The following is an 11,756-nucleotide window of genomic DNA, read 5'->3' as shown; positions in this document are numbered from 1 at the left end:
GGTACAGTGGTTAGTGTGTTCACCTTGCATCAATGTGTGGTACAGTGGTTAGTGTGTTTACCTTGTATCAATGTGTGGTACAGTGGTTAGTGTGTTCACCTTGCATCAATGTGTGGTACAGTGGTTGGTGTGTTCACCTTGCATCAATGTGTGGTACAGTGGTTAGTGTGTTCACCTTGCATCAATGTGTGGTACAGTGGTTAGTGTGTTCACCCTGCATCAATGTGTGGTACAGTGGTTAGTGTGTTCACCTTGCATCAATGTGTGGTACAGTGGCCAAGTTAGTGTGTTCACCTTGCATCAATGTGTGGTACAGTGGTTGGTGTGTTCACCTTGCATCATTGTGTGGTACAGTGGTTAGTGTGTTCACCTTGCATCAATGTGTGGTATAGTGGATAGTGTGTCCACCTTGCATCAATGTGTGGTACAGTGGTTAGTGTGTTTACCTTGCATCAATGTGTGGTACAGTGGATAGTGTGTTCACCTTGCATCAATGTGTGGTACAGTGGTTGGTGTGTTTACCTTGCATCAATGTGTGGTACAGTGGATAATGTGTTCACTTTGCATCAATGTGTAGTACAGTGGTTAGTGTGTTCACCTTGCATCAATGTGTGGTACAGTGGTTAGTGTGTTCACCTTGCATCAATGTGTGGTACAGTGGAGAGTGTGTTTACCTTGCATCAATGTGTGGTACAGTGGTTAGTGTGTTCACCTTGCATCAATGTGTGGTACAGTGGATAGTGTGTTCACCTTGCATCAATGTGTAGTACAGTGGTTGGTTTGTTCACCTTGCATCAATGTGTGGTACAGTGGTTGATGTGTTTGCCTTGCATCAATGTGTGGTACAGTGGTTGGCATGTTCACCTTACATCAATGTGTAGTACAGTGGTTAGTGTGTTCCCCTTGCATCAATGTGTGGTACAGTGGTTGATGTGTTTGCCTTGCATCATTGTGTGGTACAGTGGTTAGTGTGTTCCCCTTGCATCAATGTGTGGTACAGTGGTTGGTGTGTTCCCCTTGCATCAATGTGTAGTACAGTGGTTAGTGTGTTCCCCTTGCATCAATGTGTGATACAGTGGTTGATGTGTTCCCCTTGCATCAATGTGTGGTACAGTGGTTGGCATGTTCACCTTACATCAATGTGTAGTACAGTGGTTAGTGTGTTCCCCTTGCATCAATGTGTGGTACAGTGGTTGATGTGTTTGCCTTGCATCAATGTGTGGTACAGTGGTTAGTGTGTTCCCCTTGCATCAATGTGTGGTACAGTGGTTGGTGTGTTCCCCTTGCATCAATGTGTAGTACAGTGGTTAGTGTGTTCCCCTTGCATCAATGTGTGGTACAGTGGTTGGTGTGTTCCCCTTGCATCAATGTGTAGTACAGTGGTTAGTGTGTTCCCCTTGCATCAATGTGTGGTACAGTGGTTAGTGTGTTCCCCTTGCATCAATGTGTAGTACAGTGGTTAGTGTGTTCCCCTTGCATCAATGTGTGGTACAGTGGTTAGTGTGTTCCCCTTGCATCAATGTGTAGTACAGTGGTTAGTGTGTTCCCCTTGCATCAATGTGTGGTACAGTGGTTAGTGTGTTCCCCTTGCATCAATGTGTGGTACAGTGGTTAGTGTGTTCCCCTTGCATCAATGTGTAGTACAGTGGTTAGTGTGTTCCCCTTGCATCAATGTGTGGTACAGTGGTTAGTGTGTTCCCCTTGCATCAATGTGTGGTTAGTGTGTTCACCTTGTTTAGGGACCAAAATAATTAGCATTTTACAGCAGCTCGTGCAGAGCCCATAGAAATACATGGTATGGTGGTGCCTGTCTTAGCAACGTGGAACGTCTTGTGACGTAGCTCTGTCCCTGAGGATAGTCAATTATATAGCCATCAAACATCACGCATAGCATCAAATCAATAAAATACACAATTGATATGGTAAAATACACTTTACTATAGCATAGACTGTAACAAAAAAAATAAAAATAACATTGTGTAAAAAAATGCTATTTGGCATTTAAAACCCCACTTCACTGAATTTTATCTTACTTGTTAATTAACAAGAAATCAAATGAATTTTTAATTATCAGTGATTGATAATACCTTGTTAAACAAATAGATTTAGAATGCGTACTGTCAAATGCAAGTAACAAGACTACTAGTTCATTCATTGAAAATAAACACTGCTTGATCACATGTAGAATTGTACGTTCTTGGAAAAGATATGTGAAATATCCAAACCAAGTTTGGCAAAATAGACAACTGTAATGAATAGACAGTCACAATCTTGGATATAATTCAATACACAATCATAAATGCCAGTAAATTGATTCTATTTTTTCCTGTTAGAAGCAAATATTCTGTACTGTGGAGATATGAATTTAATCAAGACATTCAACTCATAAGTACAGCCCTCTATCAGTAAAAATCAATTTTGTTAAAAAGTTAAATTGACAGAAAGAAAAGCCCAGTAATAAATAGGATTGTAAACATGAACGGGTGACAGTGAACAGCTAGTGTAGTTTGACCCAGTAAGATGAAAATAGTCATTAAACACAAAGTATTCTTTTCATTAAAACTTAATAAATAATAGATTACTATTTAGTTTACATTACCATAATGTAATTATTTAAGAGATGTTATATGCACTAATTTATACTATATATTTGCATTGTTTTGAACATGCTCACCATACAGAAATCCCATCCCAATTAGTGCGCCCTCTCAGGTGATCCTGCTCAGTTAATTCGCCCTCTACAATACAGTACACAGGTTTGAAATACATGGTGAGACTGGTTCATAAAAATAAAATGTTAAATGCAGTATTAGAATCACCAAATAAATTATTTGTGATTTAGCCATTTTTTTAAAATGGGAGTGGTGCTTATAGAAGATGCGTAAGCAGGGGCAGGGGTTTATACTAATAACTACTAATACAATGAATAGTCCACTAGTTTCAGTGTTACATGATATCTTTGTCAGAGTATGTCATCAAGTCCACCATTTTATTCATCCTAGTTTGTGTCTTGATTTGATTGACTTTAGCACTACAACATTTGTAAGTTGCTGACTTAAAATGAAACAAAATATGTGGACCAGAAACCAACAAGTGATCAATTACAACGTTCAATAAAACTATATGTGAGGTACTATTTTGTATTCATTTTACCTCAACCCATATTGACAATCATGTCATTTCTAGGATAAAAAAGGAGCCAGACATGTTTCCATGGAAACAATAGGTGGGGGGAAATCACAGCATCATGCTCAAAAATGGCAGCCATTGTGAATGAATGAGTAAAATTTTGTAGACACTTTCGTTTGAATTCAATACTGGATTCCCAAATTTGTATGCGATATATATGGATTGTTGTTCATGTTTCTGTTTCACCACCATCTCTCCACGAGGGAAATAGCAAATTAAACAATGTATTTGATTTGCACATACTCAAATACACTGCAGAATCAACTCCAGTGGCAGATTTACTAGTTAAAAATTCATAAAAATATACTGCATTTGAAAATTATCAATGGAGACATCATTCATCAGGTACTATGGTTATAGAAAGATGACTACTTGGCCAGCTAAATTGCTTTGGTGATTCAATCTGAAACAAATATACACAAAATAACATATTAGTATAAAATTATTTTGGAAAATCAAACGATGTTGGGGGGGGGGGGTATTTATTATATTATGTATATAGGTTGAAAATCAACATTTAATCACATGGGTGTGTGTGTAGTAATTTAGCAAGAAAAAAAAATATACAAAATAAAGAAAAAGCACAACAAACTGGTAAATTTTCACCACTATCGACTGAACAGCATTAACGAGGTCAAAATTTGGTGTCTCCCTGACACAACAGACATAGAGATTCTAAATAAAATTTCATACATACAAAACTTTGTAATTTCCTTGACTTGGTTTTTTACAGTATACAGTCAAACTTGTGTAATTAGAGACCACCTTGGCCAGCGAGTTTCCCACACAAGCCAGTAAACTTAAATTTTAGGGAAAATCCATGCAACATGAAATCTGTCATATTTTGAATGGTCTGTGTTTATTTTAACCAAGTGTACACACCTCTGTTGTTTTTGACAGCTCTTCTGTGTCTGCAATCATCTTTTCAAGGAAATCATCGGATATTAATATCTGTAATAAGATGAAATATTCAATGTTTAAATGTAATGCTGACATCTGAGATCAGAGTTGTTATGCACATGTAGATCACCTCAAAAATTGTTACCAAACAAAGAAATAATAATGTAGTATGTTTGGGCTGGGCAAGAGGCAACAAATGTTATTAAAATTGGGCTAATAATATAATGAAAATTATTCAAAGCATGACAACAAAAGATCTAAATATCTTGAAAGTTGATGTTACCCGCTAGTCACACTTTTGGAACTACAAAATTTTCTCTGACTTATGAAATCCATAAAAATTTGTGTTGTCATGAAAAGACAACATTTATAGAACTTACGGAAGGTACTAATTTGTGACATATTTTAGCCCATATAGCAGTAACATGTGCTTCTAATACTGTAAAATGACTAATTTTCACTGGGTTTAAATTTCACTGATTTACCAATTCAGGCATATTCAGTGGGTTTTAAATTAGCGCATTTTCCAGTCAGCGAAATAAGCGAAATTAAAACCCAGTGAATAATTACCCCCTTTACAGTAGAGTAAATACAGTATTTATGTGCACTTAACATACTAGTCGGATTTAGTGCCCAGGCTACTCCCAAATTCATGTTTTTTGGAGGCAAGCGCTTAGTCAAGCATCCCCTCAAATAATTATGAAAATTACAATTTTAGATCACCATGTGCCAGGTTATTGGGGTCTTATCAGGGTAAATTAAACAGCACTTTTATAATAAAAGAAACAGTGATTAGGTTATTTGGGAAAACAGTTGAAGTCAATATCTTTATCATTATCTTTATTGTCAGATATGTTCGATGCAAAGCATCTGCAATGTTTCCGCACAATTTGACCTGCAACAACTTCCTTTAACCAATCAGAATGCTGTGTTGAGAATTGCTGAAGGCACACCTACCTGTAACCAAGGCCCATGTGCAGCGAAGGGATGTTTTTCATCTGCTATAGATCCTTCAACCCGAGGTGAAACTAAAGTTATTGCAACGTCTCCTGTTATACTTTTAAATGTAAAGTGTCGTCCATGTTTAAGTCTACCCCTGAATGAATGCAAAAGTACATTATGAATCAATAAGACGATACTAGTACTCTTGTTTATGTATAACATAGTTCACAGGTATGCATGCCAGTGAATAAAACAATGGATGTACAATACTAACACTGTTGATATCAGTTTTGTCCCGTGCATTTTTTTTTCAGACACTCTTACGCTGGTTGGCAAAAATGTAACAAGTTACATAACAGGTGGCTGTCCCTATAGATTATTATATATCATTGCCCATATTTAAACATTGCACTGCATCATTGCTGTACATATATTATCATGATAAACAAACAAAGCACTTAAGATGAAGTATGTATCATCTCAGTGTGTCCAAGTGTTTCAGTGTAGAAAAAGTGCATGTTCTTGTGCCATAACATTCTACGCTAGACACCAGCTGGGACACCAATGAGGTTTTGAGCATTATACAAACCAAAATAAGTGACATCACTGCAGATTAAATGTCATGAATGTGAGATAGAGATAGAATCATTTTGTCATCCAATGTTGCATTGTGGGTCATTCATTATTGTTAGAACATGGTTGCATTCTTACACTTACTTCAATGCTAATGGAATCAGTGCACCAGCTTCCATATTAAATTTTAAATGAACACCATCTACACTTCGTGTTCGAATAAGTTCCATGGTACTGCCTTCGACATCACTCTCAGAACTCCCACCAAGAGAGGGTTTTCGGTTATCTAACATGTCTTGATTCCTGCAATTGAAGAAAAGAAAAAGTGCTGTATGGGACCCATATCGAATATGATTTTCAACTCATCTCTGTCAAGTTGACAAGTCACTGATTTAATGAAAATCGTAAAGGTCACTCCAATATTCAAGTCAAAGGAACTGCATATTCTGAACAATTATTGTTAAATGTCAGTTCTATCTGTATTTTGCAGGTATTATAATGTATAATTTATAACAGGACTTTCAAATTCATTACTAAACACAAAGTGCAATCCAAAAACCATTACATGTTTTGTCCAAATCACTCAACCTATATCATCTTGGTAAATCTCATCAAAATCATATTGACATCAAATATATGTCTTTTTAACTGCTTTTTTGGCAGGGTCTGAATAATAAAACACACGCGCGCTTGCCAAAATGAACCATTGTTACCAGTATCAGTAGTAATTGAAGTAGTTCAAGCATTGCGTACAATGAAAACAAGTTTGACAGTATGTGTTGTAACAATGTTTGATATGAGGTTTTTGATCTGCCCTGTCTTACGTCACTACTGTGGTGATATGGGTGTTTGATCTGCCCTGTCTTACGTCACTACTGTGGTGATATGGGTGTTTGATCTGTCCTGTCTTACGTCACTACTGTGGTGATATGGGTGTTTGATCTGTCCTGTCTTACGTCGCTTCTGTGGTGATATGGGTTTTTGATCTGTCCTGTCTTACGTCGCTACTGTGGTGATATGGGTTTTTGATCTGTCCTGTCTTACGTCACTACTGTGGTGATATGGGTTTTTGATCTGCCCTGTCTTACGTCACTACTGTGGTGATATGGGTTTTTGATCTGTCCTGTCTTACGTCACTACTGTGGTGATATGGGTGTTTGATCTGTCCTGTCTTACGTAACTACTGTGGTGATATGGGTTTTTGATCTGTCTTACGTCACTACTGTGGTGATATGGGTTTTTGATCTGTCCTGTCTTACGTAACTACTGTGGTGATATGGGTTTTTGATCTGTCCTGTCTTACGTCACTACTGTAGTGATATGGGTGTTTGATCTGTCCTGTCTTACGTCGCTACTGTGGTGATATGGGTTTTTGATCTGTCCTGTCTTACGTCACTACTGTGGTGATATGGGTTTTTGATCTGTCCTGTCTTACGTCACTACTGTGGTGATATGGGTGTTTGATCTGTCCTGTCTTACGTCACTACTGTGGTGATATGGGTGTTTGATCTGTCCTGTCTTACGTCGCTTCTGTGGTGATATGGGTTTTTGATCTGTCCTGTCTTACGTCACTACTGTGGTGATATGGGTGTTTGATCTGTCCTGTCTTACGCAACTACTGTGGTGATATGGGTTTTTGATTTGTCCTGTCTTACGACGCTACTGTGGTGATATGGGTGTTTGATCTGTCCTGTCTTATGTCACTACTGTGGTGATATGGGTGTTTGATCTGTCCTGTCTTACGTCGCTACTGTGGTGATATGGGTTTTTGATCTATCCTGTCATACGTCACTACTGTGGTGATATGGGTTTTTGATCTGTCCTGTCATACGTCACTTCTGTGGTGATATGGGTTTTTGATCTGTCCTGTCATACGTCACTACTGTGGTGATATGGGTTTTTGATCTGTCCTGTCTTACGACGCTACTGTGGTGATATGGGTGTTTGATCTGTCCTGTCATACGTCACTACTGTGGTGATATGGGTTTTTGATCTGTCCTGTCTTACGTCGCTACTGTGGTGATATGGATTTTTGATTTGTCCTGTCATACGTCACTACTGTGGTGATATGGGTTTTTGATCTGTCCTGTCTTACGTCGCTACTGTGGTGATATGGGTTTTTGATCTGTCCTGTCTTACGACGCTACTGTGGTGATATGGGTGTTTGATCTGTCCTGTCATACGTCACTACTGTGGTGATATGGGTTTTTGATCTGTCCTGTCTTACGTCGCTACTGTGGTGATATGGGTTTTTGATTTGTCCTGTCATACGTCACTACTGTGGTGATATGGGTTTTTGATCTGTCCTGTCTTACGTCGCTACTGTGGTGATATGGGTTTTTGATCTGTCCTGTCATACGACGCTACTGTGGTGATATGGGTTTTTGATCTGTCCTGTCTTACGTCACTACTGTGGTGATATGGGTTTTTGATTTGTACTGTCATACGTCACTACTGTGGTGATATGGGTGTTTGATCTGTCCTGTCTTACGTCACTACTGTGGTGATATGGGTTTTTGATTTGTACTGTCATACGTCACTACTGTGGTGATATGGGTGTTTGATCTGTCCTGTCATACGTCACTACTGTGGTGATATGGGTTTTTGATTTGTCCTGTCTTACGTCACTACAGTGGTGATATGGGTTTTTGATCTATCCTGTCATACGTCACTACTGTGGTGATATGGGTGTTTGATCTGTCCTTTCTTACGTCACTACTGTGGTGATATGGGTTTTTGATCTATCCTGTCATACGTCACTACTGTGGTGATATGGGTTTTTGATCTGTCCTGTCTTACGTCACTACAGTGGTGATATGGGTTTTTGATCTATCCTGTCATACGTCACTACTGTGGTGATATGGGTGTTTGATCTGTCCTGTCTTACGTCACTACTGTGGTGATATGGGTTTTTGATCTATCCTGTCATACGTCACTACTGTGGTGATATGGGTTTTTTATCTGTCCTGTCTTACGTCACTACTGTGGTGATATGGGTGTTTGATCTGTCCTGTCTTACGTCACTACTGTGGTGATATGGGTTTTTGATTTGTCCTGTCTTACGTCACTACTGTGGTGATATGGGTGTTTGATCTGTCCTGTCTTACGTCACTACTGTGGTGATATGGGTGTTTGGTCTGTCCTGTCTTACGTCACTACTGTGGTGATATGGGTGTTTGATCTGTCCTGTCTTACGTCGCTTCTGTGGTGATATGGGTTTTTGATCTGTCCTGTCTTACGTCACTACTGTGGTGATATGGGTGTTTGATCTGTCCTGTCTTACGTCGCTACTGTGGTGATATGGGTTTTTGATCTATCCTGTCATACGTCACTACTGTGGTGATATGGGTTTTTGATCTGTCCTGTCATACGTCACTTCTGTGGTGATATGGGTTTTTGATCTGTCCTGTCATACGTCACTACTGTGGTGATATGGGTTTTTGATCTGTCCTGTCATACGACGCTACTGTGGTGATATGGGTTTTTGATTTGTCCTGTCTTACGACGCTACTGTGGTGATATGGGTGTTTGATCTGTCCTGTCTTACGTCACTACTGTGGTGATATGGGTGTTTGATCTGTCCTGTCTTACGTCACTACTAAGGTGATATGGGGGTTTGATCTGTCCTGTCTTGCGTCACTACTGTGGTGATATGGGTTTTTGATCTGTCCTGTCTTACGTCACTACTGTGGTGATATGGGCGTTTGATCTGTCCTGTCTTACGTCGCTACTGTGGTGATATGGGTTTTTGATCTGTCCTGTCTTACGTCACTACTGTGGTGATATGGGTTTTTGATCTGTCCTGTCTTACGTCACTACTGTGGTGATATGGGTGTTTGATCTGTCCTGTCTTATGTCACTACTGTGGTGATATGGGTGTTTGATCTGTCCTGTCTTACGTCGCTACTGTGGTGATATGGGTTTTTGATCTATCCTGTCATACGTCACTACTGTGGTGATATGGGTTTTTGATCTGTCCTGTCATACATCACTTCTGTGGTGATATGGGTTTTTGATCTGTCCTGTCATACGTCACTACTGTGGTGATATGGGTTTTTGATCTGTCCTGTCATACGACGCTACTGTGGTGATATGGGTTTTTGATTTGTCCTGTCTTACGACGCTACTGTGGTGATATCGGTGTTTGATCTGTCCTGTCTTACGTCACTACTGTGGTGATATGGGTTTTTGATCTATCCTGTCATACGTCACTACTGTGGTGATATGGGTTTTTGATCTGTCCTGTCTTACGTCACTACTGTGGTGATATGGGTGTTTGGTCTGTCCTGTCTTATGTCACTACTGTGGTGATATGGGTGTTTGATCTGTCCTGTCTTACGTCGCTTCTGTGGTGATATGGGTTTTTGATCTGTCCTGTCTTACGTCACTACTGTGGTGATATGGGTGTTTGATCTGTTCTGTCTTACGCAACTACTGTGGTGATATGGGTTTTTGATTTGTCCTGTCTTACGACGCTACTGTGGTGATATGGGTGTTTGATCTGTCCTGTCTTATGTCACTACTGTGGTGATATGGGTGTTTGATCTGTCCTGTCTTACGTCGCTACTGTGGTGATATGGGTTTTTGATCTATCCTGTCATACGTCACTACTGTGGTGATATGGGTTTTTGATCTGTCCTGTCATACATCACTTCTGTGGTGATATGGGTTTTTGATCTGTCCTGTCATACGTCACTACTGTGGTGATATGGGTTTTTGATCTGTCCTGTCATACGACGCTACTGTGGTGATATGGGTTTTTGATTTGTCCTGTCTTACGACGCTTCTGTGGTGATATGGGTTTTTGATCTGTCCTGTCTTACGTCACTACTGTGGTGATATGGGTGTTTGATCTGTTCTGTCTTACGCAACTACTGTGGTGATATGGGTTTTTGATTTGTCCTGTCTTACGACGCTACTGTGGTGATATGGGTGTTTGATCTGTCCTGTCTTATGTCACTACTGTGGTGATATGGGTGTTTGATCTGTCCTGTCTTACGTCGCTACTGTGGTGATATGGGTTTTTGATCTATCCTGTCATACGTCACTACTGTGGTGATATGGGTTTTTGATCTGTCCTGTCATACATCACTTCTGTGGTGATATGGGTTTTTGATCTGTCCTGTCATACGTCACTACTGTGGTGATATGGGTTTTTGATCTGTCCTGTCATACGACGCTACTGTGGTGATATGGGTTTTTGATTTGTCCTGTCTTACGACGCTACTGTGGTGATATCGGTGTTTGATCTGTCCTGTCTTACGTCACTACTGTGGTGATATGGGTTTTTGATCTATCCTGTCATACGTCACTACTGTGGTGATATGGGTTTTTGATCTGTCCTGTCTTACGTCACTACTGTGGTGATATGGGTGTTTGATCTGTCCTGTCTTACGTCACTACTGTGGTGATATGGGTGTTTGATCTGTCCTGTCTTACGTCACTACTGTGGTGATATGGGTGTTTGATCTGTCCTGTCTTACGTCGCTTCTGTGGTGATATGGGTTTTTGATCTGTCCTGTCTTACGTCACTACTGTGGTGATATGGGTGTTTGATCTGTTCTGTCTTACGCAACTACTGTGGTGATATGGGTTTTTGATTTGTCCTGTCTTACGACGCTACTGTGGTGATATGGGTGTTTGATCTGTCCTGTCTTACGTCACTACTGTGGTGATATGGGTGTTTGATCTATCCTGTCATACGTCACTACTGTGGTGATATGGGTTTTTGATCTGTCCTGTCATACGTCACTTCTGTGGTGATATGGGTTTTTGATCTGTCCTGTCTTACGTCACTACTGTGGTGATATGGGTGTTTGATCTGTCCTGTCATACGACGCTACTGTGGTGATATGGGTTTTTGATTTGTCCTGTCTTACGACGCTACTGTGGTGATATGGGTGTTTGATCTGTCCTGTCTTACGTCACTACTGTGGTGATATGGGTGTTTGATCTGTCCTGTCTTACGTCACTACTGTGGTGATATGGGTGTTTGATCTGTCCTGTCTTACGTCACTACTGTGGTGATATGGGTGTTTGATCTGTCCTGTCTTGCGTCACTACTGTGGTGATATGGGTTTTTGATCTGTCCTGTCTTACGTCACTACTGTGGTGATATGGGTGTTTGATCTGTCCTGTCTTACATAACTACT

The 11,756-nt window shown here is 40.0% G+C and overlaps 1 protein-coding gene across 1 annotated transcript in view; it reads right to left on the bottom strand.

The window, feature by feature from the left end:
- Window positions 1–1,918: 1,918 nt before the first annotated feature.
- Window positions 1,919–11,756, bottom strand: part of LOC100313743 (suppressor of fused-like protein) — a 28,102-nt gene continuing 18,264 nt past the window's right edge. The window contains 4 exon segments of the mRNA NM_001168192.1: window positions 1,919–3,592; window positions 4,072–4,140; window positions 5,047–5,185; window positions 5,749–5,907. Of these exon segments, the coding sequence (NP_001161664.1) occupies window positions 3,524–3,592; window positions 4,072–4,140; window positions 5,047–5,185; window positions 5,749–5,907 (436 nt within the window). The 3' untranslated portion in view covers window positions 1,919–3,523.

The sequence above is a fragment of the Saccoglossus kowalevskii genome, chromosome 10, assembly GCF_978046115.1.
Source record: "Saccoglossus kowalevskii chromosome 10, keSacKowa6.1, whole genome shotgun sequence".
NCBI lineage: Eukaryota > Metazoa > Hemichordata > Enteropneusta > Harrimaniidae > Saccoglossus > Saccoglossus kowalevskii.
This window is presented reverse-complemented; position numbering and strand designations above follow the sequence as displayed.